Source organism: Moschus berezovskii, chromosome 27 (genome assembly GCF_049115385.1).
Source record: "Moschus berezovskii isolate FMDL1 chromosome 27, NW_MosBer_1.0, whole genome shotgun sequence".
NCBI classification, from domain to species: domain Eukaryota; kingdom Metazoa; phylum Chordata; class Mammalia; order Artiodactyla; family Moschidae; genus Moschus; species Moschus berezovskii.
Genome location: NC_142486.1, coordinates 41,951,950 through 41,969,096, shown reverse-complemented (window position 1 = coordinate 41,969,096; position 17,147 = coordinate 41,951,950). Strand labels below are relative to the sequence as shown.

Sequence of the window (17,147 nt, the reverse complement as noted above, 5' to 3'; positions counted from 1 at the left end):
TCTTTACGTTAACTCCAACAAACTGCACATGGCACCACAAAACTTTACATTCCAAAGCAATCAGAATTGCAAAGTGCCAACGTGCAAGCCTGCCATTTCATCGATGCTGGGATGTCCAACAGTGTCCTGTTACTGGCCTACCCCATCTCAGACCGACCCTCTGAGCACCGCACCAGGCCTCATCCAGCCCCTTCAACTCTGCTGTCTCTGTGCCTGTGGCCCTGGGGGCTGCCTGGAAGGTGGGGCACGGCCAAGACCAGCAGAGGGTGGGAACCCCCGTGGGGTGGGAGGGCCCAGCACAGGGGCACCTGGGGGCCTGTTCTCTGCCCCCAGGAACAGTGTCGGTGGCGTGGCTCAGACACAGACCTGTGCAGGGTGGACACGGAGGCCAGCAGCTCACGCTGAGGGAGGTGAGCCAATACGTGGCTGAACCCGCCTGCTGTGTGCGCTGAGTAACACAAGGTCCACCAGGGCCCCGAGTGTGCTTCTCATTTAAGTCACAGTGAACCCGGCCACTAATCCACCCAGCTGCCGCTGTCATGTGGGAAACACGGCAACAATGCCTAGAGGGATGAAGCAACAAAACCCAAAACTCAAAGAAAACACTAGAAATGCTTAAAGTAATTAGTAAAGTCATCTTTATACCTGAAAAACAAACATATATATAATGGGTCTGGAGTTTATGCTCAACATAAACCATATTCTATGTGATGGACCTCATTTTTTAGGTCACATACATTTCTCAAAAGAAAATTCCTACTTCACAATGTATTTAATGTTGAAAATATAACAGTATGTTTGTATGAATTTCTAAATTCATAAAGATGCTTTGGAAGGGCACACAATAATTCAGATTATTTACCTTTGAACAATATTGAGAGGGCAAATGGGGTGGGTGTGTGGACACAGAAGGATATTTGAGCTGTATGATCCACGGAGCACTCACTCTGCCTGGAGGCAGCTGAAGGCACATCCAGAGAAACAGGGATGTCCAACAGGACTCATCTCTTCACAGATTTTTCTTTTTTTTGGCTGCACTGCATGGCATGTGGATTTTAGTTCCCTGACCCGGGATCAAACTACCACTTGCAAGACCAATGAGAAAAACAGACAGAAAGGTTTTCATATGTTTTACAGCACAGAGGGGCTTCCATGGTAGCTCAGTGGTTAAGAATCCACCTGCAATGAGGAGACGTGGGTTCAATCTCTGGGTCAGGAAGATCCCCTGGAGAATGGAATGATCCCAGTACTCTCACCTGGGAAATCCCATAGACAGAGAAGCCTGGCAGGCTACAATCCATGGGGTTACAAAAGAGTTGGACTTGGTGACTAAACAACAAGGCACAAGAGAGCTACCAGGGAAATGAGGTCTTAAGGGGCTAGTGTAAAGTGACAAGTCCCCACATTAAAGGCCAGGTAAGCCCTCAATGGAGAAAAATGTGATTGGGGTCCTCAAGTGATTTCTTAATCTGTGTCACATCCAAAATCTGTGTCCAGTGTTCAATAAAAACTGCCCAGCATACTAGGAGGCAGAACCAGCCAACTCAAGAACACTAGAAAAACAGACAATAGAAAAAGAACCACAAAATACCCCAATTTTAAAATTACAGGACATTAAAATGCATGTGATAAACATGTTCATTAAAGACAAGCTTCTGAGAGAGTTTAAGCAGAGAACTGAATATTAAAAAAACAAAAAGAAGAATCAAATGAACACTAAACTTGAGAAATTTAACAACTAAGTTAAGAACTCCACAGACAGGCCTAAAGGTAGACTGCACGCAACTGAAAAGAAATGAGCCGATGGTAGACCGGTCTGGAAAATATACATATGAATCACAATGTGGGAAAAAGACAAAAACTATTGAAACTGTTTACAAAAGAGAAAAGGTCTGGACTTCCCTGGCGGCCCAGGGGTTAAGAATCCGCCTGCCAAGGCAGGGGACACGGACTGGATCCTGGTCTGGGACGACCCCACAGGCCAAGGGCAGCCAGGCCCGCGCCACAACCAGAGCAGCCGCTGCGGTGAGAGCCTGTGCCCCGCCTGCTGCAACCAGAGCAAGACTGCAGAACAGACGTAGCACAGGTATCTGAACAAGTGCAAGTTAGTCCCTTCAGTCGTGTCCAGCTCTTTGCAACCCCAGGGACAGAGGCCCACCAGGCTCCTCTGTCCATGGGATTCTCCACGCAAGAGTACTGGAGTGGGCTGCCATTTCCTTCTCCAGGGGATCCTGCTGACCCAGGGATTGAACTCGGGTCTCCGGCACTACAGGCAGATTCTTTATCATTTGAGCCACCAGGAAAGCCCAAATAAATAAAATGTTTCAAAAAGTATAAAATAAATAAATAAAAATATAAGTGGGGCTCTGATCCCATAGGATCACTGCCCTTGTTGGAAGAGACCAGGGAGCTGTCTGTCTCCACTAGGACACAGTGAGAAAAGGCCCGTGCGCAAACTGTGAGAAGAATGGAACAGAGGTTGCTCTGCTGCTGGCGCCTCGGCCTGGGGCCTCCAGCCTCCAGAACCGTGGGAAGAGTCTGTCACCTAAGTCCCCAAGTCTACCGTATTTTTTTGAGGTGACCTGAGCTGACTCACACTCGGGTAAGAAGCTGGATGTCGCCACCCTGGAAAGGCCAAGGGTCATGAGACTGCCAAACTTAGTTTTTGGCCTTTTGGCGTTATTTGAATTTTTCCTTCTTATTTTTTAATGAAAATTAAAATTAATTAAAATACTGGTATAATAGTGCAAACATTAAGACCTAAGATCACACTTAAAGGAAACATTTACATGATCCTTTTAAAAGATAAAGATACGCTTTTGAAAACAGCATATCATCCAGACCTTCTTATGATATATTTTTGTATATATTTTAATAATATACTTTCTAGTTACAAAAATGTATGCTTTATAGGAATTCGGAAAATGTGAGCTATTACTCGCAGTGCTGCAAGCAACGTGCTTTCTGGCCATTTCCAAATGTCTCCTGAAGAGAAGACACAGGCCCTCAGACTGAAAATGAGCCAATGCTTCAGAGAGGATCAACCCTAGATGAAACCATGTTAATGACTCCAAGGGCACAAGGAAGGGCATTCCCTGGCGGTCCAGTGACGGTCAGGTCTCCTGGCTCTCACTGCCGAGGGTCCAGGTTCAACCCCTGGTGGGGGAACTAAGACCCCATAAGCCAGGCAGTGGGAGCCTCCTACCCCTGCGGGGCTGAGGAGGGTGTCCATCAGGCCACACCAAGCAGGGCTCATCTCTATCCATGAAACCTGGTGGAGTTTAGTCCAAACAAAAGAGCTGAGTCCAGCTGCTCCCAAGGTTTTCACTGGTTCTGAGGAGGGTATAATCCACACGGGGAGGGATGAGGAAGGGGTAGGCTGCAGCCCCTCACAGACATGAAGCCCTCTGCACAGCCCTGGAGACTGCGTTTCTTTTCACAAAGTCAGAAGGCAAGCCTGAGTTTCCGGAAAGAACTGAAGAGATTTACTGAGTTGTTTTCTCAATCAAACATTTTTTGGAATTAATGGGCTCTGGGTGTAGCCTGAGTGGTTCACAAAAGTGTGCATTTGTACTGATGTGACACAGGGGAAAAATAAAGCAACGCTGATTTTCTTACACATACACACACACGTACTTGGCCTCAAGCTGGACTGAAGACAGAATTATCAGGCCCCCTGCCTCTTCCCTCACTGAACAACGACCACTTGGCCAAACTCCACCATTTCTAAGGACGCCAGGTAAACTGGTGTAAATGAAGTCAGGATGCTAGAGGAGACTAACAGACAGTGTGTGTCAATCAGATTCAAGTCTCCGTGACGCTAACTGGCATGCAAACCTGAGAACTGGCTGATCTCTGAGCGGTGGACACACAGAGACGCACACACCACCCGCCTGCCCAGGTATCTCGATGTGGCCGCGGCAGCCTCATGGGCCGCGGTCCCTGCAGGCACTCCCCTTTCATAAACCCACTGCCGCAGGGCACATGAGAAAGGGGTCTCTCAATCCCCGAAGTCCTCAGTCTGAGGACTAACTGTACCTTCCTGGGCTCTCCTGAAACCTGTCATCAAAGACTACAGAGTTCTGTGGGACTGAAATACAGACAAATATTTTTTTATTCTCCTGTAACTAACTCACGAACTCTCACTAGCCAGCCCCCCATGACCGACAGGCACACAAAGCACACACAGCGTTGTCAGCACTGCAACCAGGTCTCCCGCGGACACGCAACATCACAGGAGCGGGGCGGGGGTGGGGGGAGTCGGCGCATCAGGGAGGAAGGGAGAGCGTGCCAGACCGGCATCTAGAAACCATCCCTCTGGGCGTGGTGGGGAAGAGACTGGGGCAGAGACTCAGCCAGAAGGTTGTGTGGTTCCAGGAGTCGGCAGGCACCACAGTGAGAAGAAGAGGGCTGAGCACACGCTCGGCCGGGGAGTCAGGTGGGCTGGGCTGGAGCTGGTAGATGGTGGTGCCACTTCTGGAGCTAAGGATGGCAGCTTTGGGTGCCTCTCAGGATACACGATTGGTAAAACTGCAAAGTGTCACGATCTGAAATCGCCTGTCACCTGGATGAGAATGTCACCAACATCGAGCAGACAAGTAAGTTCAGATGACAACGAAGACACCGCAGGATCTGAAACTTCAAGCACCTGCTGTGTGCCCTGAACACCTGCTGCGTGCAGGCACCACCACGGATCAGCTCACGAACCTCCCTGACAGCCTCATCTGGCAGGCCCTTGCTTCATCCCCCTCATGCTATAGGAAAACTCAGAAAGGTGAAGCAACTCTCCCACCATCACATAACCAGGAGAAGGCTGACCCCAGAAGACACAGTCAGTGGAAAAGGCATCAAGCAAGGGGTCCTTAAATTAAACCACTGAGCTTAATTAACCTTCTCCCCATCCAGCCCACAAGGTGAATGGAAAGATCTATAAACTCCTGTCTTTTTTGTTTGGTTGCATTGCCCAGCTTGTGGGATCTTAGTACCCCAGCCAGGGAGTGAACTCGGGGCCGCAGCAGTAAGAGTGTGGAGTCCTAACCACTGGACCCCGAGGGAATGCCCTGTAAATTCCTGTGTTGAGAACCCCACAGCTGCACACTAAAGTCTGTCTAAATACATCTCCAGTCACCAACCTTGGGATCATCTGTTCAGTTAAAGGAATTCATCCATGTAGACAAGTCACACACCTGGAAGGTAACAAAGAAAAGGCAGCAGGGCCATGCTCTCTTCCCAAGCTCCAAGTCCCAGTTGAGAGTGACTACAGCCACAGCAGCAGGAAAAGAGGGGGAAGGCTGCAGGGAGAGCCACACTTCACAAACGAGTCACCCTCCACCACAAAAGAGCTAAGAATCCCACAGTGAAGAGTACGTGCACAGTAAGTCACTTCCGCAGTGTCTGACTCTTTGTGACCCGGGGGACTGTAGCCCACCAGGCATGGGATTCTCCAGGCAAGGACACTTCAGAGGGTTGCCGGACCCTCCTCCAAGGGATCGTCCAGACCCACGGATCGGGATCAAACCTGTATCTCTTACATCTCCTACACTGGCAGGCGGGTCACTTTACTACCAGTGCCACCTGGGAAGACCTCAAGGTCAAATGAAATAGGCTGTCACCAGAAATCCCTTGGATAGCAAGGAGATCAAACCAGTCAGTCCTAAAGGATATCAACCTTGAATATTCATTGGAAAGACTGATGCTGAAGCTGAAGCTGCAATACTTTGGCCACCTGATGCGAAGAGCTGACTCACTGGAAAAGATTCTAATGCTAGGAAAGATCGAAGGCAAGAGGAGAAGGGGACAAGAGAGGACGAGATGGTTTGATGGCATCACTGAGTCAATGGACATGAGTTTGAGCAAACTCTGGGAGATGGTGAAGGACAGGGAAGCCTGGCGTGCTACAGTCCATGGGAGTGCAAAGGGTCGAACACGACCGAGCGACTGAACAACCACCACCACAGCAGGACCAGTGTCCTGAGACCCCCATTACCTGGGCCCCCACCACCCTGAGGACAGAAGCAGCCGGCTCCAGAGTCACCGCCCCACCCCCGCCCCACGGCACCAGCGCTGCAACCTCATTTTTCTTTTTTTTTTTGCAACCTCACTGTTCTGCCTCCCACACAAAACAACGCACCATTTGGGTGTTTCCTCTTGTTACATTTCTCCTTCTTTGAGCCATTTACCAGAACACAGTTGATAAGGCAACAAACAGGTCAGGCTGTTCCTCAGTGTGGACAGCAAGGGCCCACAAGTTACTCCTGCTACAAGCATCATCTGCACTGCACTCTCTGCCCACGGCCACAGGGACCAGCGCTGACCAGGGGGCCTCACTGTCTGCCCCACTCAGGAGACGTAAGGCGAGAGCAGGTGAGACCCTGTTCTCAGGCAACTTCTCAACCAGTGAGGAAGGCAGTAAAGAGAAATGGAAAGCATTCGCCACTTAGACATTAAAACCAGCAGCAACATAGACAAGGTTCTACTGTGGAGCACAAGGAACTATACTTGATATCCTGAGATAAACTGTAAGGGAAAAGACTACATAAAAGAATGCATATACAGTATATATATCACTGAGTCACTTTGCTATACAGCAGAAATTAAGATAACATTGTAAGTCAACTATATGTTGATTAAAAAAGGAGAGGGGCTTCCCTGGTGGCACAGTGGTTAAGACTCCATGCTTAACCACAGCGGGGCACGGGTTCAATCCTTGGTCAGGGAAGTTTCACACACTGCATATTGTGCCCAAAAAAGGAAGCATGTTTTTAAGAAGAGACAGAGAAAAGAAAACCAGTGGCAAAAGATAAGTACAGGTAGTTGAAGAACTGAAAAAGATGGCCTGACTTCAGGCCTGACCAACCAGGCCGAGCCCAGCCCCTGGCAGGCCAGGCCAGTCTGCCCAGCCTGTGGATGTCTTACAGGCCCTGGGCCCACAGGCCAAATCACTCAGTAAATAAATAACCAAAACACCTGTGCCATCAGAGGGCCCTCTGCCAATTCACACCAAATTTAAATGTGGGTGTGAACCAACCAAAGTCAGTGCAGAGTTCCACTGACAACGGGCCACAAAGACCAGGAAAAGTTTCCACAGAGAGAAGAGCAATCCAGCAAGGGATTTAGCGACCCCTCAGCCCGGGCTCAAAATGACCCCAGGGACGAGGCCAAGTGCAGAAAACACCAGGAACAGTCCTGTTTTCTCAGTTTTGACACAGACCTATGGAAAAGGCTCTCAAGTGAGCAACATGATAAACAGCCATGCACACACGTGAAGCCAATAAGAAGTGGGCACACGGGCAGCCCCACCTGGTACGGGGAGCCGGGGCAGCCCCAGCAACTGCAGCTGGAGCAGCCTCACGGTACAGGGCCCGCGGGGCCGGGGAGCTCAGCTCTGCAGCCCCTTGCTGTCATTCTGTCCCAGACAGGCCCTCCTGACGCACTCTCCAGCAGAAGCCATGCTGACGTGGCACGTGCTGCTCCTCGGGTGGGCCGTGGGGGCAGCAACCAGCACCCACTCTCTCCCTCCCTCCCCGCTGGACAGAGCGGGGCGGCCCTACTTGGTCGGAGCCCAGGCACCATGATCAGACTGGAGTGGGCCGGCCACACGGGCATGTGGCAGCCCCAGCTGTGGGGGGCAGTTGTTTCCAGAACACGGGGGCAAGGCCGGCCGTGGGAAGGCAGAGGCAGAGCAGTACCCAGAGAAGAGCAGTTCCTGTAAAACCGACCTCCCACACAAGCCAGCACTCGCGATCCTAGCCATTCTACCCACAGGAGATGAAAACGCACGTCCTTGCAAAAACCCACACACAGGCGTTTACTACAGCTTTAGTCATAACTGCCAAGGACTGGACCCATCAGGAAGCCCTCGAGCTGGCGAGTGGATACGCACACTGCGGTCCGTCCAGAGAGTGGAATGCTATTCAGGACTGAAGCTATGAGCTATCAAGCCACGAAAGGATACTGAGGAACCTTAAAAGTGTATGACCAAGTGAGAGACGCCAATGTGAACAGGTTACATACTGTCTACTTCCAACCACATGGTGTCTAGAAAAGGCAAGACCATGGAGACAATAGACATTAGGATCTGGTTCATCCGCTGTGAACAAATGGCCGCTCTGGTAGGGGCGCTGATGGCGGGGGGCAGGGGAGGCTGTGCGCGTGCGGGGCAAGAGCACACGGGAAACCGCTGTGCCGTCCTTGCAACTGTGCGGGGAATGAAAACCTACCCGAAAAACACAAACAAAAGCAAGTCTTTAAAAGAAACATGCTGGAGTCAGAATCAAACCGCACCTGAAGCTGGGCCTGCTCCGGACTTTATCTGGGCCAGCCCAACGCCTTCACTGTGGAAGCTGGGTAGGCTGGGTTTTCTGTGACTTTCAACCTCATGGACCCTTACCACAACCCCTGCAAAGCGAGTGGACTGTGCTGGACTCCACAGCCTGTCAGTGCTGACGAACACCGACCCTGACACAGGAGGGCGCCCATCCACACACCCACACAGGCAGCCCCAGAAGGGGCGCGTCCCAGTGCAGGCAGGACTTGGGGGTGCAGGCAGGACTTGGGGGTGCAGGCAGGACTCGGGGGCACCAGACCCTTGCGGCGCCAGCACCTCCAAATGCCAGAGTCCTCACAGCTGAACATGTTCAGCAATCGGACAGTAAAGGGTACACAGTACAAACAGGGCAAAGTGAAGAGAGAAAAAGCAAGGCTGCGGCTGCAACGGGCCCCCGACCGAGGACTGGGAAGTGTGAGGGGGAGCACGCGGGAATTTCTAAAATCAGAAATCAGAGTTGAGCTCAATTTGTTTTCCTCTGCCGCCCAGGCCTCAAATATAATCCCATTTAAAACTGTTCTAATCAAATATGAAAACCTCCGTGTTAGGTATTAAAATCTAGTGTCACTTACTAGCCTTCCTTTCCAGAATAATTGTATAGTATAGTCTGTCCTAAAAAGATTGCTAAATCAATAAGGACAGTGAGCAAAAGGTGTATAAAGGTGCATGCTGCTGCTAAGTCACTTCAGTCGTGTCCGACTCTGTGTGACCCCATAGACGGCAGCCCACCAGGCTCCCCCGTCCCTGGGATTCTCCAGGCAAGAACACTGGAGTGGGTTGCCATTTCCTTCTCCAATGTGTGAAAGAGAAAAGTGAAAGTGAAGTCGCTCAGTTGTGTCTGACTTGTAGCAACCCCATGGACTGCAGCCTACCAGGCTCCTCTGTCCGTGGGATGTTCTAGGCAAGAGTACTGGAGTGGCTTGCCATTGCCTTCTCCAATAAAGGTGAATAAAGATTACCTAAAACAGTGTATCAGTTTTCATCACATCCCTTAAAGAATATTTAAACCCTGAAAAAGTTTAACCCTGTGTTTGTTAGAAGTAGCCAATCTCTCTGCCACAGAAAGCCTGGAGACGTGATCTGGGCTTTTACCGGCTCCACGGGAGAGCCCAGCACCCAGGGATGCGTTTGCAGATCCGCGATTGAATCGGCAGGGCCACAGAATCCCTGGCTTTCAGTTCTGCAGGCAGGAGTGTCTGGGACCACCTACCGACAGGGAAATGAGTGAGAACACGAGTGCCCACATCCGCTACAGGCCCCACCTCCACACCAAACACACTTCCAGCAAAACCACTGAGGGAGAACGGGGGACAGGCTTCCAAACTGGCAACAACTTCCGGAGAACACCACTTCACGCCTCCAAGGCTGCACCGTGCCCCGTGCAAGGACTGATCACAACTGAAGAGCGCTGGGGATTAACACACAGCAGCACAACCCTTTCCTTGGCTGGGGCCGGGAGGTGCAGAACCAATCCTGGAGCCCCCACTGCAGCCACAGGGAGTTCCCAAAGTGCTTGGACAGCCTGCGGCACAGCAGCCTCCTCGCCACCACCTCCCAAGCGGCCCGGAATTCTCTCCGTACTGACGCACTCAAATGTCCTATCAAGCCAAGCGGATCAAGTCTGCCACATAAACCCAGCTTCTGCGCTAAACAACACAAATTTTACTACTAAAGGGTAAGCTTTAAATATCATATGACTCCTAAGAATTCCAACGTTCCTAATGACTTACAAAGCCATATATTCTAAGCTGTTCTTGATAGGTCAGTCAGTCAGTTCAGTCACTCAGTCGTGTCCGACTCTTTGAGAACCCATGGACTGCAGCACGCCAGGCCTCCCTGTCCATCACCAACTCCCAGAGTTTCCTCAAACTCATGTCCATTGAGTCAGTGATGCCATTCAACCATTTCATCCTCTCTCGTCCCTTTCTCCTCCTGCCTTCAATCTTTCTTGATAAAGGTGCCCTCAAAATACAAATATTAAAAACATCTAGGGGGAACTTCTCTAGTGGTCCAGTGATTAAGAATCCGCCTTTCAATGCAGGGGACTCCCGGTTCAATTCCTGGTTGGGGAATGAAGATCCCACATGCCTGGGGAAACTAAGCCTCCAGGCCACAACTACTGAGTCTGTGGGCCCAAACAAAGATCCCAGCAACTAAGACCTGATGAAGCCAAATAAACAAACAAACATCTGGGACTTCCCTGGTGGTCCAGTGGTTAAGAATCCGCCTACCAATGCAGGGGATTTGATCCCTGGTTCGTGAACATCCCACGTGCTGCGGGGCAACCAAGCCCGTGCACCATAACTGCGAAGCCCACGAGCAGCACAAGAGACACCGCCACAGGAGAAGCCCGGGCGCCACAGCCGGGGAAGCCCGAGAACAGGAACGACACACACACACAGTTTAAAAAGAAATGTAAAGACATCTGACACATGGGAAGGTATCGTGAGCAAAGCCAGTCCCACAACTCACCCCGGCTCCGGGAGTCCACCCACTCGGGCTGAAGGACAAGGCCTGTCCCTGGCTGCTTCTCCAGGTCGTGGAGGTGGGCACAGGACTGCAGGCTGCGGGTCGACTCACCTGAACTCTCTTCCTTCGCTGTACCGTCTACTTGAGGAGGCCCTCGGGGCGGCGGTCTCCAGGAGCAGCTTCTGCGTGAGCCTGCCAGGCGGAGCAGGGTCCCGGCCACCGTCTTCGTCTGCCTCCCGGTCACACTTCCATTCCTCGTCTTCGTTCAGCGTGGGCAGGTACCCGGGGACACCCTTCCCTGTCCCTGGCCCACAGCTCAGGTCGCCGCAGCGCTCCGGGCTCTCCGAGCCTGTCCTCGTGTGCTCCAGGTAGATGTCGGACTTGAGAAAGGAGGGGTAGGTGTTCTCCTCCATGGCGGACTGGACCTCCGTCTGCGCCTGCTCGAACATGGCGGGGTCGATCTGCTGCTTCGAGATGCAGTCCTTTATGAAGCTCTTGGTGGCGGGCTTGGTCTGCCGGGACACAATGCCGTTGTTATCAAGGATGTACTTGCGGTAGATGGCTCTGGCCAGCTTCAGCCTTTTCTCTTCATTCGAGTCGCAGGGCTCCAGTTTTCTGAAGCCGCTGCAGGCAAACCAGAAGTCCAGGAGGTCGGCACAGTCCTCCTGTTTCAGGAAAGTCCTAAACAGGTTTATGCCGTCTTGATCGTCCAGCAGGGAGTGCAGCGACTCGGCCCACTTCAAGTATGGAGGGGTGGGCGATGCGCTGCCCTCGGGCTCGTACCCCAGGTCCAGGTCCGAGCGCCTCGGAGTGGCTGTGGAAGTCTCCCCTTTAATCCCAGCGCCTTTCCCAGAGCAGAAGCTGTGGCTGACGGGCCTGGGGTCTGTGGACACCAGTTCACCCTCCTCACCAGGCACTGGGGGTCGGGGGGCATCTTCGGTGAAACTTGCTCCGAGGTCCAAGGGGAAACCCTGCTCTTGGATATTCATTTTGGGACTCTGTGCGTCAATGAACAATGAGCGCTGCACCCTAATACATCAGTACTTACGGCTCCAAAGTGAATCAATCTGTCCTGTTGAAACCATTAAGAGGACAAGGATTAGGAAAGGTGGGTCCATGGAAATATTGACCACAGAGGTTTTCTCACGACAAGACTCGCAATGATGCCCTCCCACTCGAACTCAAAGCCAGAAACTCAGTTTAAATGTTCAATCCTTTGTCATAAGGTTTTGTACTGTGTTAGAAACACAGAGAGTGTCACTACCCTTGAGGGTCCTTCAGTGAGAACAAGGAGAGACTACAAGCCTGGGGACCCTCCATCCTGAGCTGCTACAGGACTGCGTGGCCAGGCCCTCTCAAGCTCCGGAAAGGCAGGAGGGCTGGAGGAGACACAGGAGCTTCTGGTCCTCCTGGCTGTGCAAAGCCAGGTGAGAGCCAGCCCCTCACGAGGAAGGTGAGGGTGTGTATCTCAGCATCACAGGGCCACTGCGACGCGCAGACACGGCACTCCACACCAAAGATTGGCGGCCACGTCTGCCCTCCACGCTTTTCGGGCCCATAGCCGTTCTGCTTCTTGCTTTCCACTGCTTCACAATGAGTGTCCCCATGACCCGGGCAAACACACAGCGACTTGTTCTTCTAAGTCTCAACACGCCCCAAAGAGCAGGGAACCTTCCAGTAAGTGAGCACAGGACACCACTCCCGTGCACAGGGGCCTTCTCACACCGCTGATGATGTGATTTTTTTTGGCCATACAGGGCAGCTTGTGGGATCTTAGTTCCCCGAGCAGGGAATGAACCCAAGCCCTCAGCAGTAAAAATGTGGAGTCCTAACCACTGGACCACCAGGGAATTCCCATGAACAGTCTGAAAAAAACGCTTCCATCAGAGACGTGCTCTAGACTTGAAAACCTTGCTTAAAAGGAAAGTGTCCTTCTAACAGCAAATGGCAACTGAGTACTCTGAGGAGCAGAGAAGGTACAGAGTGGATGAGGCCCAAACCCTACTAGCAAAGGAAGCACGCGGCTCACAGGATGCAGCTCGGTAAAGTGAAAGCCACGTGACTCGCCCTCTCAGAGTCAGGGAGCCATGGTTCTGTCTCTGCTGCTAGAAGCCCATCTTGCACAACAGAGGGCTGCCCTGCTAGGGCTCTGCCACAACCTCACGTCCTGTCCTCCCTGACACTGAGCCCATGGGCTCAGGCCACACCTCCCAACCTGGCCTGCTGGATATAAGTGGCCTGCCTAGAAGGAGACTAGAGAGAAGCGTGATAGGCCCAATTGCTGAGAGCGCTGAGCAAGTCAGAGGAGCAGAGCAAAATCCAAAAACCTGGCACCAACACAAGGCACAGACCTCCCAGCCACCTCTCCACTCTCGGGCCCTGGCCTACATGCAACCTGCCCCACACCTGGTCTGCACACACTCGCCTGCCAGCAGCTGCCGACACCTCACGGCGTCCACCAAGAGGTGGAGCATGGGTCACAACTATTGTCCTGCAGCTAGTGACTAGCCTATCGGGTCGGCTGCAATCACAGCCTCGACAGGAACAGCCTGCTTTCTCAGGTCAAGGCCCATGGGCTATGACAGCTGCTGCTCACGGACCACTTCAACTGCAAGGTCGCCTCCTCTGAGCCCCATCAATGGGGACTGAGCACTTCTGAGGTCTCCACACCAGCTCCCGGATGCTAGTACCCTCTTCTCGGGGTCACCATCTCAGGAAGAAGGACCCACACCTGGTCCTCTGAGCCTTACTGCTGGAGATGCTCTGTGGTTCACTTGCTTTGAGAAAAAACCAAGTCACTGTGTTCTAAGGGGAGGCTGATTACTAGTCACGTCACTTTCTCTTAAAGTGCTAATGTCTTCCAGGTAAACGACTTGGAGCAACCTGGTTTAAACGTTCTCTGCAGGTTTAAATGTTCTCTGCAGGTTTAAACGTTTAGCCTACAGGATCTGACACAAGGTCTCACAACTAAGGGGCACCAAGAAACATGTAATTCATGAACATTAAGAACAACAACACTCGGCACAGATGTGGAACATCAGCCCTTCGCAGGTGCTGAAACAGCAGCAAATTCAACATCTAGCTGTCTTTTCATTTGTGTGAGAGCAAGTCCCCCTAATCATTTAAGCTACCTTCTCATAGCCCAGAAAAAAATGTTTCTTAAAATTCACATCTGTTTTTGGCTGTCAACTGACAGGAGACCTTCGGTGTCCCAGAAGCACAAGAACATCTCTGCACATTGCTGCTGTTACGAAACGTACTCCCGTTCCTGAGATCTCCGCGTCCCCGAGGAGGAGCACGGCAGGTGTTCGGCATGCACATGCACACAGCACATACAGAGAGGCCGCCTTGCTTCAGATCAGCGTCAAGGGCCAACAGCCTGGAACCACCTTCAACAAAGGGGGCTCCACAAAAGGAGTCTACAACTCTGATGCTTCATTTACAATCTCCTTCAGTCACTGCCAAGGAGCACCCCCTGGGAACCAGCAGCCAGCTCGAGGCTGTAGGCATGTGTATATTTATTTGTTTTACTCAAATGCAACTTTTGAATTTTTGATTTATGTGAAGTATGGAAACAACAGAGTGTGACTCTGACACACTCACAACTGTCCGTTAACTAAGGATTGTCCTAAGGCCCCACCACCTAAATCCTCAATGACCAACAAAACCCAAAAAGTCCACTTAGCTTTCCTGAAACCAGAAATCCAAGAAACATCAATACCTGCTAGGAATCAGACATAAACATACATCCTGTATGCTTTCCCATCCTTGTTCCTGAATAGAAGTTCTTAAAACTGAAACCCAGATAGTGCTATCTTGGGAGGTCAGGTTTAGACTGTGTGTGTTCTCCAAAACAAGGCCTGGTCCAAGGATGTCTGAGGGTCTCCCTGAAGCAGCAGAGAACAGAAGTATGAGCACAACCAAGGGGCCAAGATGCACAATTGCTTTTTATTATCTTAGAGACCGGCTGAGAAAAATGCCCAGAGGACTAATGCATTTTTCTCTGCTGTGCTCGATGCTGAACTATGAGTGTCACTGACCTGACTGTACAGCCCTGGTTTCACAAGGGACTCAGTTCCCATGAAATGGAGAGCAGAGGTGGACTCTAAAACATACACCCGAGAGAGAGGCAGAGAAAGCTGGGGGGTGAGGCATCTCCCCGAGGGAGTAAAGCCCTTCAAGCAAGCCAGACCACCCGGCCTCAGGCTCTGCCTCAAGAGGAGTGCTTCCTCCGATTTCAGACTCACTCACTCCTACTTTTTGCTTGGGGGGGCGGGGGTTGCACGGGGAGGAGAAGGGACCCTCCACCATCCGGCTTATCCCCAGGATGCTCCTGCACCCACCACCCACTCTGCCCCGGGCCCACGGATCACAGCACCGCACTCAACACCATCCAATCAAACACATCAGCTGCACACCCCAGCCTCCTCCAGGAGGACCTTCCTCCTGAGAATCCTGAATATTCCTCACCCCTTTCAGCTCACCCAGAGCAAGTGGCTGACCGCTGTGAGCCGTCCACGGGCCCCAGAGTCAACAGGGGCCGACCCCTCGTCTTCAGCATCAGCTGCGAGCACCCCCTCCTAGACACACCCGCCCTCGCAGCGGTGGGCCGCACGCCTCCTCTCGCGCTCCGAGCCCTCGCGGCCCCGGCCCCGCACGCCCCCCGAGCCCCTCTTCCGGGTCCCGCTCCCTGCCCGGCCCGCGCGGCCTACAATGGGCGCCGCACAGGCCCGCGCCCCTCAGGAATGCGCGCCCGACCGCGCGACTCACCCGCGCGGCGGCGGCGGCGGGGCCCCGGGCCCGGCTCCCGGAGCGGCGCGGCGCGGCCCATGCGCTCAGCGGCGGCGCCGCGGGCGGGACACGGCGGGGGCGCGGCCCCGGGCGGCCCCCATCGCAGCGGCGGCGCGGTGGCCCGCAGGCTGGCGCGGGGCAGGCCGCGGGGCCGCCGCCAAGGCCGGCCGCGCACTCCCGCCGGCCTGTTCCGCGGGGACGCGGCTCCGGCCCGACTCCGGCCGGTCCGGCGGCGGCGGCGGCGGCGGCGGTAGCGGCGGCCACGATCGCTTCCCCGAGCGGGGAGCCGGAGCCCAGAGCGCCGAAGCCCAGGCCGGAGCGCCCCCGCCGGCGCCGCCCGGAAGTGCGGGGGCGGGGCCCGGAGCGTCGGGCGGGGCCTCGAGCGCGGGGCGTGCCGAGAGCGCGGGGGCGGGGCCGAGAGCACCTGACGGAGCCCAAGGCGGGGACAGGACGAGGAACGCGCAGCGCGGAGCCTCCGGCGTGGAGGCGGGGCAGGGTGGGCGGGGTCGAGTCGTGGGCGGGGCCAAGGCTGGGGGAGCCGGGCTCAGAGAGCGAGACCGAATCCCAGCGCAGGAAAGGGCCTGGACCCTGGGGGCGGAGCCTCGGCCGTGGAGGCGGGACCTGGGTGTGGGTGTGGTCGTGGGCCATGAGCGTGGAGGCGGAGCCAAAAGCGCCCGGGCGGACGGGAGGCGTGACGCCGAGCCCGGCCGAGTGGGCGTCATCAGATATGTCGCTGGGGGAGGGGCCTTGGTGTGGGCGTGGCCAAGACGCCGTCCAGGGTGACCAGAAACTGCGCTGGGACCTGGGGCTGTGTCATTAGGGCGGGTGGCCCTAGCGCCCAACGGACAGACGGCCCTCAGGCGGCCCCGCAGACGCACGCTACGTCGGAGCCCTTTTCTGCCTCGCACATGGTGTCCACTGACCCGGGGCTCCAGAGGTCAGCACCCCAGTCCCGGCCCGCCCAGCCGAACTGCCACGCCCTCCGAGCCCCCTGACCGGGAAGACTCGGAAGAGGACGGCCACCGAGTGCCCCTGGCACAGAAGAAAGCAGGTGTCCAGGAGCTGCGGTTGCAGGGCCAAGCCAGACTGACCAGGAGCTAAGCCCCGAGTGACATTCAGCCTCTTTGTCCCCCTTCTTCATGCCTGCTGCCTCCTGGCCAGCTAGGACCCTGAGAAGGTGGGCTTGGGCTCTGCCCTCCCTGAGTCCTTGTCAGGTCACACAGAAGGCATCCAATGAGTGCTGGTTGTCACTGGGGAGGGAGCTCCAACCTCCAGAGAGAGCTGTGGGTGGACTGGCCGGAGCCCCACCCCAGCTGGTCCAGCCTGCCCGGGTTTCACTCAGGCACCATCCAGGGAGGGGCTTCACTTCCCACCACTGCCCCGTGGGTACCACTGGCCCAGGCCAGCCTGAGAGCAAGGGCTTCCAGATGTTCCAACACCTGCATGACAACTCCCTTCCCCCTCACTGTTGCCATGGCCACCCTGGCCTGATCTGCAAGCCCTGCTGGCTAGCTCCTGGGTTGCCCACCCGTCACCAGTCCCTCCCAGAGGAAAGATATGG

At 54.1% G+C, this 17,147-nt stretch overlaps 1 protein-coding gene across 4 annotated transcripts in view; it reads right to left on the bottom strand.

The window, feature by feature from the left end:
* The window catches only part of AXIN1 (axin 1), a 37,622-nt gene extending 21,882 nt beyond the window's left edge, over positions 1–15,740 (bottom strand). For all 4 annotated transcript variants that reach the window (XM_055409004.2, XM_055409007.2, XM_055409006.2 and 1 more), the window contains exons 1-2: positions 15,566–15,740; positions 10,907–11,867 (exon numbers count right to left, since the gene is read on the bottom strand). In XM_055409004.2, coding sequence (XP_055264979.2) covers positions 10,907–11,784 — 878 coding nt within the window. In that variant the 5' untranslated portion in view covers positions 11,785–11,867; positions 15,566–15,740. The remainder of the gene's footprint in view (positions 1–10,906; positions 11,868–15,565) is intronic.
* Between the last annotated feature and the right edge of the window lie 1,407 nt (positions 15,741–17,147).